Consider the following 15,176-nt stretch of genomic DNA (forward strand, 5'->3'; position numbering starts at 1 on the left):
TCTCTTTTTATCTTCATTTAATAAGTCACTAATCTGGTGATATTGTAGCCACCCTGTTAGCATCTTTCCAATTTGTTCATATGGTTTGAGCTTTATCCCCTGGTCTGTTCTCCTGGTAATATCCTCATAGGTTACTCTTTCCCCTTCCATATTTACTTTCTTCGTTGTCAGCACCTCAATTGGAGATTTCCACCACGGTGTTCTTCTTTCCAGGAGGTTTTTATTCCGATCCCATACTTCATATAAAGATTTTCTAACCACGTGATTCAGAAAGCCCTTATGTACTTTTACTTTGTTGTACCATAGGTACGAATGCCAACCATATCTATTGTCGTGGCCCTCTAAAACTAATAGGTCAGTGTTTTCCAGAGTCAGCCATTCTTTTAACCATAACAAACAAGAAGCTTCATAATATAAAGTCAGGTCCGGTAAATCAAAACCTCCTCTCTCTTTCTTATCTACTAATATCTTCATTTTTATCCTTGGCTTTTCCCCCTGCCAAACAAATTTCGATAATTTTTTTTGCCAATCCTTAAATTGTCTTGTACCTTTAACCACTGGTATTGCTTCAAATAGGAATAACTGTCTAGGTAAAATATTCATTTTTATCACAGAGATCCTACCTAAGAATGACAATTTTAATCTACTCCATATATCTATATCCTTCTTAATTTCTTTCCAAACAGTCTCATAATTATCTTTGTACAGGTTTATATTTTTTGTTGTCATCCAAATTCCCAAATATTTTACTTTTTTAACTATCATAATCCCTGAGTCTACTTTTAGTTCTTCCATCTTTTCTTTCTTCATATTTTTTACTAACATTTTGGTCTTGTTTTTATTGGGGGAAATTTATAACGTATGGGGGAAATTTATAACGTATCTCAAAAACCATTGTAAACAGTGAAAATCGTTAGTAGGATTGGAATATCACTCGTAGTCTAATGGTGAATTTTGGACACACTGGAGAGATAAAAGATTTGGATGATCATAAAAGATGCAGGAGGAAATGATTAACAATAGGACCCACAAAGGGGAGCAGGGAAGTCCAGGAGATTCCATGGAATATTGTTTTTATGTTGTATGTTGGATAATGTAACTGTAAAATTTTAATCTGAAGAACCAAATAAATATTTTTTAAAAATATATATATATATATAGGTACATAAAAGGTAAAGAGACCCCTGACCGTTAGATACAGTCGCGGATGACTCTGGGGTTGCGGCGCTCATCTCGCTTCATTGGCCAAGGGAGCCGGCGTACAGCTTCCGGGTCATGTGGCCAGCATGACTAAGCCACTTCTGGCGAACCAGAGCAGCTCACGGAAGCGCCGTTTAGCTTCCCACAGGAGTGGTACCTATTTATCTACTTGTACTGCATGCTTTTGAACTGCTAGGTTGGCTGGTACATAAACGAACGCAAATGGCTCACAGAATCTTTTTGTTTGCTTGCTTAAATTAGGTCGATTTCTGGGGGTTGCTGAGTAATTTATTTATTTTTCTGAAAATTTATTATTTACATGCCACCCATCCGACTGGGTTGCCCTAGCCACTCTGGGAGGCTCCCAACAAAAAAAACAACAGGAAAAGCGCAACACAACATCACACACTAAAAACGTCCCCAAATAAGTTTGGGAACCACTTGCTTAGGGGATGGACAAAAGGGGTTGGGGTTTAGTGACTTGGGTGAGCTGTGCCTTGTAAACCCCCCCCCCGCCCTGCCTTGCTCCCCCTCCTACACTGGCCTTTGTTGCTCTTCTTCCAGCCGGATTAGAGCACTTTCCAGGTCACTGCTGTGCTCCTCCTCCTGCCGCAAGCGTGATTCTGTGATGTCCAGACGGCTCTGCGGGAGAAGGGAGCAGAGAGAAGCTGCCACTGCGGCTTTGACATACATGCAGGGGCTCAAAAAAGCTTAGCTCCGGAAGCTGGGGCAGTGGGACTCTGTGCCGGAGCATGTCCAGAAAGGACCAGTGTTCATCTGAACATGCACAAAAGCACGGCTTAATCCAGGCTTCCTCCCCCCTCCCCAGAAGATTCTACACCGAATCCCAGTCCTCAAATACGTGCAGGGATCCTGAGCCTGTGAAGAGGGCCACCCATTCACGGAAAGAGCACCCCAATGGCAACAGGGGAAAACCACACACCTCTGGGAAGTAAAAAAGGGTCGTTCCTCCAGCCGACAAGTCGAGGCCTGGAGGGAGAGAGGGAGCAGAAAGCACGACCCTGACCCCCCCCCCCACATGAAAGAGGCACTCACCACTAGGCGCTGCTGCTCCAGCTCCGTCGATTTCTCAAGCAGTTGCTCTTCCTGCTCCCCACACTTCTTTTTGTACTGGACAACCTAGAGAGGTGGGAGGTATATGGACTTCAAACCAGCTCTGGACAATATATATCGCCCAGCCCCAATTGCGATATCGGTTTCCTGATTTTTGAGCCGGCAATGCGAATCATGAGGGGTGAATGTGTGTGTGTTTGCTCTGCAAAAATCACAACACAGGGAAAACCATGGAGCCGGCCGACACCTCTACAGAGCTCCTTATTTCCAAAACCGTAATACAGTGGTACCTTGGTTGTCAAACTTAATGTATTTTGGGAGTCTGGAACCGTTTGAAAACCAAGGCACAGCTTCTGATTGGCTATAGGAGCTTCAATCAGAAGCTACGTCGGACGTTCGGCTTCCAAAAAACGTTCGCAAACCGGAACACACACTTCTGGGTTTGTGGCATTCGGGAGCCGATTTGTTTGGGAGCCAAGCCATTCGACAACCAAAGTACCACTGTATATCGGTAAATTGCGAGGTTTAGCTGCTGACATATCATGATGCTGAAAACCAGGTTTCGCTCCGTTCTACTCATCGACCTGGCCAGCAGGTGCCGCCGTGGGGCAGGGGAAGGGTTGGGGGCATAGCTGTCAGCTTACAGATTTGAAAATAAGGGACCAGCAGCATCGAAAATAAGGGATCAGCAGCCAAAATAAGGGATTTTGGCTTGGCTTATACAGAAATCCGGCACTGATGGAGCCATGCTGCTTTTGCTGCGACTGACTGTGTTTTGCAGGGGGTTGGACTACATGATCCTAAGGGTCTACAACTGCAACCAAAGAAGAGTGGCAGACAAAACTGATGAATGATGTCGAGATGGCAAAGCTTACAGGCAGAATTAGAAACTAGGAAGAGGACCTCTTTAATAAAGAATGGGGAAAGTTTATAATTTGTTTGAAAAGCTATTGCAAAGAGTTACACACATTGGTAGGATTGACAGAAAACTTGTAGTAAAAATTTGAACTATGGATGGACAAATGATTTATAAAAATAGAGTTATGAAAGGGTTGCAGAGGGGGAAATCACTAGATTAAGATGCTGCACTGGTTGGAGGGGATGCCGTCATCCTGGCGCAAGGAGTTCCATCGGCCCTTCCCCGCCCAAGAGAGAAGTAGGGAGGGAGAGAGACTCTAGCTCACACCGCCCGCGAGCCTGGCATGAGGCAGTTGCAGCACAGCGACGGCCGCTGAAGTGCCGCCCTTCTGCGTCCCTCCCCACCCCTCCTCTTCCTCCTCCCTCAGGCCGCCTCCTCAGCCGCCGCCACTGCTGCCTCCAGCTTCCCCTGGCAGCACGGTGGAAGTCTCGCAAGAGAGGGGCTGCCTGCCTGCCCACAACCACCCGTTTCCTCACAACGCGCCCCTCGAGGCGGAGGACCCTGAGCCGCTGCTTCCCTCCCGAGCCGGGCGAGCATGAAACCCGGGAAATTTAAGGGACATCATCAATCCGGGACAGCAGCGGGAAACGGCGCTGGGATAAGGGAGTTTCCCGCCAAATAAGGGACAGTTGACAGTTATGGTTGGGGTGCTGCTGGCGGTGCGACCTGGTGCACGGAGGGACTTATGGGGGTCTCACCTTGGCTTGCAGCTTCTGCACCAGCTGGGCCTGCCGCTGCTGGCCCTCCTGGTAGGCCTGGAGCTTCCGCTTGTAGCCTGCCTGCTCTTCCTCCAGCCGCCGGCGCAGCTCCACGTTTTGCTGAGCCAAGCTCTTGTTCTCCAATGCCTCCCTTTCCCGCTCACCCGACTCCAGGCGCAGCGCTTGCTCCAGCTGAGGAGTCCCAGGAAAGAAAGGGGAGGAGGATCAGGGCCCCTCGTGCCTAAGCCTCGCCTGCCCCAACTCCCAGGAAGAGCGAGAGAGCCCTCCTCTAAGCTTGTGCCCGTTGCCTATCGCTGTTGCATGGAACTTCCATGTCCCAGGGCAGTCTACCCTCTGGGCACCAGTTGCCGGAGGGCCTTGGGGAGCCCGCAGCCTGTCAAAGGAGCCAGTTCTGGGTTGATGGACTGCAGAGGACTGCCGCAAGGCTAAGAAGAAATAACAGCCAGACAAGAACCACACACACCGATTTGGCAGGGAAGCCAACTAATCCTTTTTTTTTAATCAATCTTCCCAAGCCTGGGACAATTTAAACACAGAGCATCTGCAGGAGATTGCACTTTGCTCCCATTTTCAAAGGCTTTGTCAAAAGGGTTGTGCATGGTTTTGTTTTTGTTTTTAACAGAAAAATGGCTTGGGGGGGGGAAATTGGGCGCAAGATGTAAAATGCAGGAGCGAAGTTTGCCCTTTTCCCAGGCAACGGCTGCCATGGCAACCTGCAGCCCATTTAAATTATCCTGCTAGTCGCCATGGTCACCGGAGCATGTGAGCCCAGCTCCCAATACAGTCTTGTAAGGAGAGGAGCCCCAAACCAAGAGCCCCCCCCAGCCCCAGCCAGAGCAGAAATTCTTAGGAGAATTGTTTCCTTTCCTGCCCTTGCCTACAACCAAGAGGTAGGCAGACCTAGCTATGCTTTGAAGAAAACACCCCTCTGGTTTAGAGCTCTAGAAGGAGAAGGTTTCAGGAGCAAAAAAAAACCCCAACCAATTGCTTTGGTTACGGACTCCCCAATGTCAGCCTCAGTTCCCCACCCCCAGCTGCAAAAGAGGGAAGACAACACTGTCTCTCTGTACATAGCTGTTGCAACGATTATGGCAGCCCCTTGGAATTTGATTTATTTGTTTTTTACAAAAAGCCCTGGGGTGCCATTGGCAGCCCCTTGAAAACTGCCGATTTATTCCGGTTCCATCTCAGGAGAGGCATTGCTGCCAGCCCAGCCCCTTCCTCCCTCACATTTCTAAGATGGGGCCTGGTAGCAATTTAAATACAAAGAAAGCTTTTTTATTGGGGGGGAGACGAATGCTTCATCCTGATGTGAAATTACAGAGAATTAAACTAGCTAGCTAGCTAACCTACCGAGATTTCTTTGATCCAATGGACAGCCCCGCTTTGAACACTACGGAGCACGAGATCACTGTCAATACGTTGTTGTTTTTTGCGTGCCTCCTTCCTTCCAAAGTGTTTCACGCCTGGTTCTTAAATCCACTAATTCAGGTCAAGTGTGAGCGGCAGGGCACATGCAAACACCCGCATGTCCCCTTTGCAAACTGCACAGCCAAGAGGCAGGTCTCAACCAGCCCGGGTGCTATTCAGCTGGACCTGTCCAGGCAGGCCAAAGCTTTTGGACATGGAGGAAGAATAAAATATGCCCCATTCCCTCCCCCCAATACTCTGGAAAGCAGTCAGGAAATGTTTTCCATGGAGACCCTTAGTCAGATCTGAGTACAGGAGACAAGACTGGGGTGGGGGGAGCAGGGCATGCTGGGAAACTGACCAAGGAAATAATGAGACCCATTCTCGTTTGCCAGTTGTTGTTTGTTTGTTTTTGGAAGGGGGAGATTGGATCCTGGCAGGGCCCTCTGGTGCCTCTCTTTCTCCAGCTCCTCAAATCTCCCTTGCCAGAGCTCAATCCCATGGCGGGTCCACAGAGAACCCCTCTCTCTGCGCCAGCACATCTCTAAACAGCTCAAGCCATCCTCACCCCAACAGAGTCTGCATCTTCCTACTTGCATTCAGTGTTCGAAATTAGCCAGGCGCCAGGAGCATTTTGCCCCGGCTGTTGGTCACTTGTGACCAAGTGAAGATGGCACCTGACAACTCCACCATCTGGACTGCTTTCACACACTAATACCACATCCTGTGGAATTCTATGAGTTATATTTGATCTGCACAATCGGGATAGTTGTTATTATTATTATTATTATTATTATTATTATTATTATTATTAATATCCCGCCCTCCCCAGCCGAAGCCGGGCTCAGAGCGGCTAACAACAATAAAACAACAATAAAAGTAACACAGCTTTATTTTGGCTTTACATGCTATCCCTAGAACAGAACCTGCACAAAAGATGAGAGTCGACTGGACCATAAAACCTATTCACTAGCACTGCCTGCTTGCTGGTGCCAAGTAAAGATTTCATAGACCCATTTGCCTGAAAAGGCCTACTGAGAAGGGTAGAGAAGACCCTGCCTGCCTCCTGCACCTACCCGCTCACTGATGGCGTTGTACTTGATGGCCAGTTCATCCCGCTCAGCCCGGCTCTGGGCCAGCAAATCTTCCACCCGGGAAAGCTCCTGCTGCAAGATGCGGTTCTCCTCCTGGAGGGAAAGCAAGGACGACATCTCGGCGTGGGAGGCCACTGTGGGAAGAGAGGAGCACAGAGGTAGAGAGACAGACACACACGCATCAAATGCATTTCCGCAGTTGGACAAGACGCCCCGGGCTCCCTTTGGAACGAAGGGCAGGAGAGAAGTTTAAGAAATACATTGGTACCTCGGTTAAGAACTTAATTCATTCCGGAGGTCCGTTCTGAACCTGAAACTGTTCTTAACCTGAAGCACCACTTTAGCTAATTGGGCCTCCCGCTGCTGCCGCGCAGCCGAGAACCACTGAACCATCTGTAACCCGAGGTACCACTGTAAACAGAGCAAAGCAAAGCAAAGCAAGGGAACTTGGGATGCACTGCCAGAACATCTGGCATACAGGTGTACTAAATAATGGACTGTTGCGATGCCACAGAACAGGGGTGTCCAACAGGTCAACCGGGATTGACTGGTCGATCCCCGGGAGCTTTTGGTAGATCACGGTAGATCGGTGGCTCCTCCATCTGGCACCTCCCCGCCCTCTAGATCGCTAGAACGGAAGTCAGAGTTTGCGCAGCAAGGCTGACTGTCTCCTTATCGATTGCTGAGCGCCTCTTTCCATTCATTAGATCTGAACACCCCCCCCCCAAAAAAACGGGATCTTCCTTCCTAAAAGAAGCTTGACAACTTTGACCTGAACCTCCCCCCAAAACGAGATGTTCCTGCCTAAAAAAAGATCAACAAATTTGACCTGAATACCCCAAAAAGGGGTAGATCACTGCCAGATTTTAATCATGTGAGTAGATCTTGGAAGTTGGACGTTCCTGCCATAGAACATTTGCAAACATTTTCTTGCTGCTGGATGGAAAGGCATCGGCAACAGGTTGTTGCTAATGGGGCAGCTTCTGCCAGAGAAGAGGCAGTGCTCACCTCGTCCCAGAAGGGCTCCTACAGTTTTCGCCTTTTATTTCAGCCCCCATAGACTCCCCTTTATTGGGATGAGCGACCATGGAAGGAATGGAGGGGTTGCTCCCCTTTGCAACCACACTGTAAAGTTCATTCTTCTTGAACTGCGGGCACCAGTGTTAGCCGGCCTCCCGCTCAACGCACAACTGATTTATAGGATTTGCTGCCACAAGTTGTGGCAAAAAGCCGTGGGCTTTGGCTCGGACCTCCACGTGAAGGAGCAGTCTATCTCTGAATGCCAGATACCCAAATGCACCAGCAAGAGAAAGTTGTTCCCTTTCCTGTCTTGCGGGAGCACTTGTCTGTGAGCACCATAAAACTGGGTCTGATCCAGCAGCAGCAGCATCCAGACTCCTTCTGATGTCTTATGTGAGTTCCACAAAGGTGCATCACCCATTGAGAGTCGCTCACACAGCGGCCGCGAGAGTTCTGGTAGCACAAGGATGGAAGACTGAAGAAACCCCAACTAAAGAATCGTGGCAAGAAAAATTGATGGACTATGCAGAACTGGCAAAACTGACATATAAGCTAGGGGACAAGGATAACTGTGACTTTAAGGATGAATGGAAACCCTTTACAAAGTATCTGAAGACACAACAAAGCGAACTGGACACCTTGGCAGGTTTTGAATAAACATTCACAAACTATTGATAATAACCAGCTAAATAGTTTGAGGATCTATACAACTTTGTAACATGCAGAAAACAGCATTTATAGAGAAATCAAAGTCTGGAACCGAGGGAAGTCGGGTGGTGGGGGTGGGTGGGTTTTGTGGGGGAGCGGGGGGAGCGAGGAAAAATGGGAGAGAAAACAAGGATGATATGTTTTTGGATAATATGTCTTGTTTTAATTTTGAATATTTTTTTTAAAAAGAATCTCTCGCTCCCTCTCACATACAGAGAGAGCTTCGTATTTGCTGCCTTCCCTCCTTCTGCTTCCCTCTCCTCGTCCATCTGTTCCAAATTCCTTTCGCTTCCCAGGTATCGTTTGGAAACAGAGCGTGTCACAGCAGCACGAAGTCCCTGGGCCCAGCCAGCAGCACTGTGGCCAGCTTGGCACACTCTGGCCTCCTTGTCCTGTCCAGAAGGGTTGACAGGCAGGTGGGCTGGGCAGGGGTGTCCTGAAGCTCAGCAGAGGATGAAGTGTCATATTAGAAAGCCAAAAAAACTTGTTTTGATGAATTGGAAAAGATTCCATTGAGCACACGGATTGACAATATGGACAGACTAGCTACATAGAAACAAATTGCATATCAACGCAAATTAAGAATGGATAAATATGAAAAAATCTGGAAGGAATACTTAAGCGATAAGGCAGACAGTGGTGGGAAGTAGGGGGAGGAGAGGTGGGGAAATATTGTTAAAAAGGTGTAGTTATAGGTACCGTATTTTTCGCTCCACAGGACGCACTTTTTTCCTCCTATAAAGTAAGGGGAAGTGTGAGTGCGTCTTATGGAGTGAATGGCGCTGCACAGAGAGGGAGAACTGCGCAGCGCCCCTTCAGCGATGCACCTGCCCTGGCTTCTGCCCTGGCCACATGCAGCCTTTTCGGGCAGGGGGAGCCTTCATCCCGCTGCCCTGAAGAGGCTTGGTGCTGTTACCCCAGAAGCCAGAACAGCCACACGGTATCCCAGAAGCCAGGTCCCTCTTGCTGTTCTGGCTTCTGGGATTCAAAATATTTTTTTTCTTGTTTTACTCCCCCCCAAACTAGGTGCGTCTTATCATCTGGTGCGTCCTATAGAGCAAAAAATATGGTATATCAGTACTCAAATCTGAATTGTTAAATTGTGTTATTAGTGTCATTGTGGTTTTCGTTGTACAGTGGTACCTCGGGTTAAGTACTTAATTCGTTCCGGAGGTCCGTTCTTAACCTGAAACTGTTCTTAACCTGAAGTACCACTTTAGCTAATGGGGCCTCCCGCTGCCGCCGCGCCACCACCACACAATTTCTGTTCTCATCCTGAAGCAAAGTTCTTAACCTGAAGCACTATTTCTGGGTTAGCAGAGTCTGTAACCTGAAGCGCATGTAACCTGAAGCGTATGTAACCCGAGGTACCACTGTATGTGTTTTTTGTGGTTGCGGTTTGTATTGAAAAAAAATGATTAAATATTATTAATTTTTTTAAAGCATAGGATGAAGTGTCGGATACAACAAGATGGAGTACCAGAATGTCAGGAACTGGCTTCATCCTTTCCACCTGTCACCTCCCAGGAGTTGGAAGAGGAAAGGGTCCATCCTGCCAGGTACCTACCTCCTCCTCTCTGTTTTGCTTGCAGGGGAAACCAGGCCAGGCCAGGCCAGGAGATGAAGACCCTAGCGAGGGAGGCAGCCAAGAAGGCTCCCTTCCCAGCCCACAGTTCCCCAGTTCCAAGAAGAATCGTCTTCTCCAAACATACCTTGGCAATCGCTTTGCGAGAGGTTCTTGGTGACGATTTCCCGGATCCTAGCCGGCAAGCGGGTGGGTGGAGAGTCTTCGCAGGAGCCCCTGACAGAGAGGCTCTTCCCTTCTGCTGAGATCAGGATGCTGTCTTCCACTTTCTGCCGGGTGAGAACAAGCCAGTCTCAGCAACCAGGGACCGGCCCTGAAGAAGCCAAGACAGAGTCTCCTCTGGGCCAAGACAGCTTCTCAGGGAGCCCAAGATGGCGTTGTCCAACTGCAAGATGCAGAGGCAGCACAGTGCAGGAGCAAGCCACACTGGCCAAAAAAGGTTGCCAGCTGCCCAGCAGGTGAAAAATTGGCCTCTGGTGCCAGGCGAACTGAGGCAGCCTCTTGCCTCTATTCCAGGCTCCCTGGCTTGGCTTTGGGCTCTTTGAGTCAAGCCTCTCCCTCAGTGGCCCCATCAATAAGATGGGAATAAGAGTGCCCTGTCTCTGGGACACACACACACACACACACACACACACACAGAGAGAGAGAGAGAGAGAGAGAGAGAGAGAGAGAGAGAGAGACGTCAATATCATTGCCAAATTAAAAACCAGATTAACTTTCTCTATAGTTTTACACGCCTATATAGCAGTCAGTGAACTATATTTCACTCTGTGGTTTGGGTGGAACTGAAATTTCCATGCAGGCCGACCCAAGTCCCTGGCCCAGTTCAGCAACTGGGACTGCACTGGGTGAGCCAAGCGAGGCAGCAGCCTGCAGGATGGAAGGGAAGATGAATAGCCCCAGAAGGAATCCACAGGGGTGGGGGAAAATCTGCCTAAGACCAGAACATATTCAGCACTTAGGGAGCAGCTCTATCCTCATGCAGCCTGTCTTGGCAGTGGGGATCCCCAGTACAAAAACCCAACCCTCTCCCAGAATCTCCAGCTCATGAAACTCAAGGAGGAGGGACTAAAATGAGCGACTGGGCCTGGCCGAAAATGGGGCTCAGTACTTCATTGTGGCTTTGGGCGTGGAAAGAGAAAGGAAGTGGGCGATGTGGGGCAGGGGAGCATCTCTGACCCTTGCCCAGGCCGGACCTTGAATCAGTGCCCCCCCACCATGCCTTGGGACCCTGTTCCTCCACGGCTTCAGTATAAAAGGATGTCCAGATTTAGTTCCCTAATGCCCAGCAATCCAATAATTGTGCCTCCTTGGCCCTTTGTTATCCCATAGAAGGTTTAAAGGTCACCTCCAAAACGGGACTCAGGACTTGGCTGACTTCTTTGTGAAGTGTGGGGGAGGGAGAGGTTCCCCCCCCCCCAAACTTAGGCATTCAACATCAACTTCATTGGACTGGTCATGTTGTGCGGATGCCTGATGATCGTCTTCCAAAGCAACTACTCTATTCAGAACTTAAAAATGGAAAGCGTAATGCTGGTGGTCAACAAAAGAGGTTTAAAGACAAATCTTAAAAAATGTAGGATAGACACCGACAACTGGGGAACACTGGCCCACGAGCGCTCCAATTGGAGAACACCCTTTACCAAAGGTGTCATGGGCTTGGAAGACACTCGAACTCAGGACACAAGGGAGAAACGTGCTAAGAGGACGGCACGCTTGGCAAACCCTCACCGTGATCAACTCGTGCCCGAAAACCTATGTCCCCACTGTGGAAGAACGTGTGAATCCAGAATTGGCCTCCACAGTCACTTATGGACTCATTGTTAAAACCATGTTTATGGAAGACAATCTTACTCAGCTATGAGCGATCGCAGAAGAAGAAGAAGAAGAAGAAGAAGAAGAAGAAGAAGAAGAAGAAGAAGAAATTATACTACTCCCCCTAGCTCCCAGACTCAAGACACATTCCCCAACCTTTGGTTCAGAAGGGGAGCTGAGGCTGAGAGGTTGTGGCTGGAAAATGGGGAATTTACTCAGTTTGATGGGACTTCATCATGCCTCCTTCTCGCTGGATCAAGCCCACAGAGTTATCCAACACCATAAGTAGACAAACTAAGGCCCGGGGGCCAGATTCGGCCCAACTGCCTTCTAAATCCGGCCCGCGGATGGTCCGGGAATCAGCGTGTTTTTACATGAGTAGAATGTGTGCTTTTATTTAAAATGCATCTCTGGGTTATTTGTGGGCCATAGGAATTTGTTCATTTCCCCCCCGCCTTCAAAATATGGTCTGGCCCCCCACAAGGTCTGAGGGACAGTGGACCAGCCCCCTGCTGAAAAAGTTTGCTGACCCTTGTCCAACACCTTCAGAGTCACCAAAGTCCTAAGGAGTGCAAAAGACTTCACTCCAGAGTGAGGCTACATTTACTTTAGATGATGTTAAATCAGGGCAGGGGACTGGGATGCAACTTCAGATTGCAGCATGAATTTAGCTTTACACCTGTAAATCTCCTGTACCACTAAGGATCCAACAGCAGCTCCTACACAAATAAGATTATTCTCTTTTCCAGTAAACTACTTGGGTTGATTTTAGTTTTCTAATGCAATCCCTCACGATTAAACCTTGCTTTCCTCAGCTTTTAGATCAGGTACCAAAACCTAGTTTGTTTGTTTTTAAGCATAACTAAAAGGGGGGGGGAGGAGAGAGATATTTGCCTTCAAGAGAGGAGACATTACAAACCTTTGCCTGATCCAAAGGTACAAATATTTTCCAGCATCCAACCCGCCCCGCCAGGCAAGACTGATTTGGAGAAATTCCCATAAAAGGCAGGGAAAGAGTAGAAGAAAGGGAATTCAGCAAGACGCCGGGCAAGGGGTCCTGCTTTTAGGGGGCTGTTTCTGGCGCCAACTTCGGAGTTCTGTATGCAAAAGATGCGCCCAGGTTCCCCCAAAAAAGGAGATTATATTCGCCCCCACAGAAAGAAAAGAAAGAAAGAAAGAAAGAAAGAAAGAAAGAAAGAAAGAAAGAAAGAAAGAAAGGCGGGTTGCCGGAGGGGGTTGAAGGATGCTCCCGCTTCCGCCGCCAGGGAGCCCCCACCGACCTGAACCGCAGCCTCCAGCTTCAGCTCCGCAGCCTCCGCGTTGCTCATGGAGAGGGGGCCGCCGCCGCCGCCGCCCTACGGCCGGGCTCCGGGGGGCTCCTGCCGGGCAGGGGGGGCCGCCTCCATGGCCCTTTGCACGGCAGAAGCGATGGAAAGGCTGCTTTGCGATACTGCTGCTGCTGCTGGAGGAGGGGCAGGACCCGGGGAGGAGCGCCAGCCCGAGCCGCCGCCCCCCGCCTCTTTCCCGGGTCCCGCGGCTGCAGGGGGGAGCCGGGCTGGACCAATCGCCGCCCGGCAGCAGAAGGGGGGGGCGGCGGCTGCAGGCTGCCTCCCCCGCGGACTCAAGCCGTGGCGCTCCCGGGTCTTAGAGGCCGCCGCTTCTCCGGCTTGATGCAGTCACGACCGCCCCTTCCCCAAAGTTTGCAGCTCGGGCTGCAGGCGGATATTCGCACGGGGCAGACAACGGGCGGAGCCCCACCGAGTGAGCCGGCTCAGCTTTCTCATCGGCGCGCCTCGGAGCAGAAACTCAACAGATGGAGCCTGGCGAGCGCCTGGCCGGTGCTGCTGCACCTGTTGGATTTCTGCCCCATCCAACCTGTCCAAGGGGAAGGAGCCCCATCAGCAGAGAGTGCAAGCGCGGTGGGGAGTTTTTAGGTCGATTGAATTCAAAGACGCGAATTCGTTTGCTCTCAACTTGCCCGGTGTGGGCAAAGGGGTAACTGCGAAAGCTCTGTCCGGACACTGTGCTTCTGGAGCCAGAAGGGGGTGGACGGGAGGCTGTTGTGCAGTGCCTCGGAGCATGTGTGGAGTGCAGGGCCTTCCCCGCCCAGCAGAGCATCAGCCCTGGTCTCTGACCGCCTAGTGCCCCAGGACAGGGCTGCCCCCCATCGCCAAGCCAGCCCCTCACCTGGCACAGGTGGCTCTGCTGGGCGATCAGCTGCCTTCTCAAACCGCAGCAGCGTTACTATAGCGCCGGGCAGCGGTGGAGGAGGGCGGGTTTCTGATGGCGCCCTTGGCCGGCCCAAGAACGCTGCTTCCTCCTCCTCCTCCTCCTCTTGTTCTTCCAGGCCAAGGCGCGTGCCAAGGGCTCCGGTTGCACCCGGGGAAAACCCAGGCAGCACCAGAATAAGCTGCTTAAGTCTCCGGGAATTACGGCCGCCCTGCGGGGCGGCTGAGCGCTGCCTTCTTCCCGAAAGGGAGGCTTTTCTCGCATGTCTCAGTGACCCCCCAACCAGGACACAGCCGCAGCCTCCCGCCAGGACTTTGCAAATACTGGAAACGGCTCTGTAAGCCAGGCCTGACATGTCAGGAAAAGAGAAAGGGTTATGGGGCCTTTGGGAGGCAGCCCCTCCCTGGGTCATCGATAGCTAGAAGCTTGTTTGAGGCCTGGGGCACTACCCAGCACCAGATATTTGCAACGCAGTGGGGGCAAATTCAAAGCCAAGCAGATTGTCCAGAGGCAGCACTGCGGGTTTCCCTGTCCCAGAGAAAGACAAGCAGGACTCAGCATCTGCCTTGAGAGGGGAAAATCCCAGCTTGCATCCCCCAAAATAATACTGCTTTTTGGGGTTCTGGGGCTGTTTTTTTTTTTTTGGCTGGAAAAGGTTCTGTGCTCACAGTCACAAATGCCAGCCAAGGAACTTGGGGAGCAACAGAATTGTACCTCTGGGCATGAACAGAGTGCCAATCCTCAAAAACCAAACATACACAATAGGAGTGGAAGTCCTAATCAGAGGAGCCCCACTAAAACAGCCACATCTATTAAATTCAATGGGTCCAACATTGGGCACCATCCTTAGGTTTAGGAAGATGTCCTTGGGAACCTACCCCTGAGCCACCCAACATGTGAATCTCACTGAGACACTGTATTTACTAAATCTTTTGGCATTTTCACTCCCCCACCTGGGTCCATTTCTGCTTCCCCAGCCCCTTTCCCAAAGACAAACAAAGGCTTTTATACAGATAAATACATATACATTTTTAATAAGGAACCAGCTCAAAAATAACAAAAGGCAGCAAAAACTTCATGGAGTTTCATAGTAAGAAAATGTTCTGTAAAAGGCCTTCGTCTTAGAATAAATAGGATAGGAGTGAATACAAAGATCTATATTTCAAAAGAGAATTAAAACCCGGTTCCGTAAGATGGCCCAGAGGGCAGTTTTTGTCCTTCACAATGTCTGAGGCACCTGCGATAGGAGAAAAACCCAGGGTCTCTCTGAAAGTAAAAGGGTAATTTGTTGTGTGTGTGCACATTAAAAGTCACACCAATATGGAATGTCAGAAGTTCCACCGCTCTTGCTGCTCAAAAGGCCAGTTTTAGCAGAGGAGGGAGAAGGAAAAAGAGAAGGCACT

General features: G+C 49.9%; 1 protein-coding gene across 2 annotated transcripts in view; it reads right to left on the reverse strand.

The window, feature by feature from the left end:
* The window catches only part of CROCC (ciliary rootlet coiled-coil, rootletin), a 69,901-nt gene extending 56,932 nt beyond the window's left edge, over positions 1-12,969 (reverse strand). For both annotated transcript variants that reach the window (XM_053401096.1, XM_053401095.1), the window contains exons 1-6: positions 12,825-12,969; positions 9,857-9,998; positions 6,399-6,550; positions 3,892-4,083; positions 2,257-2,340; positions 1,745-1,842 (exon numbers count right to left, since the gene is read on the reverse strand). In XM_053401096.1, the coding sequence (XP_053257071.1) occupies positions 1,745-1,842; positions 2,257-2,340; positions 3,892-4,083; positions 6,399-6,550; positions 9,857-9,998; positions 12,825-12,872 (716 nt within the window). In that variant the 5' untranslated portion in view covers positions 12,873-12,969. The remainder of the gene's footprint in view (positions 1-1,744; positions 1,843-2,256; positions 2,341-3,891; positions 4,084-6,398; positions 6,551-9,856; positions 9,999-12,824) is intronic.
* Positions 12,970-15,176: the final 2,207 nt, after the last annotated feature.

Source organism: Podarcis raffonei, chromosome 8 (assembly GCF_027172205.1).
Source record: "Podarcis raffonei isolate rPodRaf1 chromosome 8, rPodRaf1.pri, whole genome shotgun sequence".
In the NCBI taxonomy this organism is placed as follows: Eukaryota; Metazoa; Chordata; class Lepidosauria; order Squamata; family Lacertidae; genus Podarcis; species Podarcis raffonei.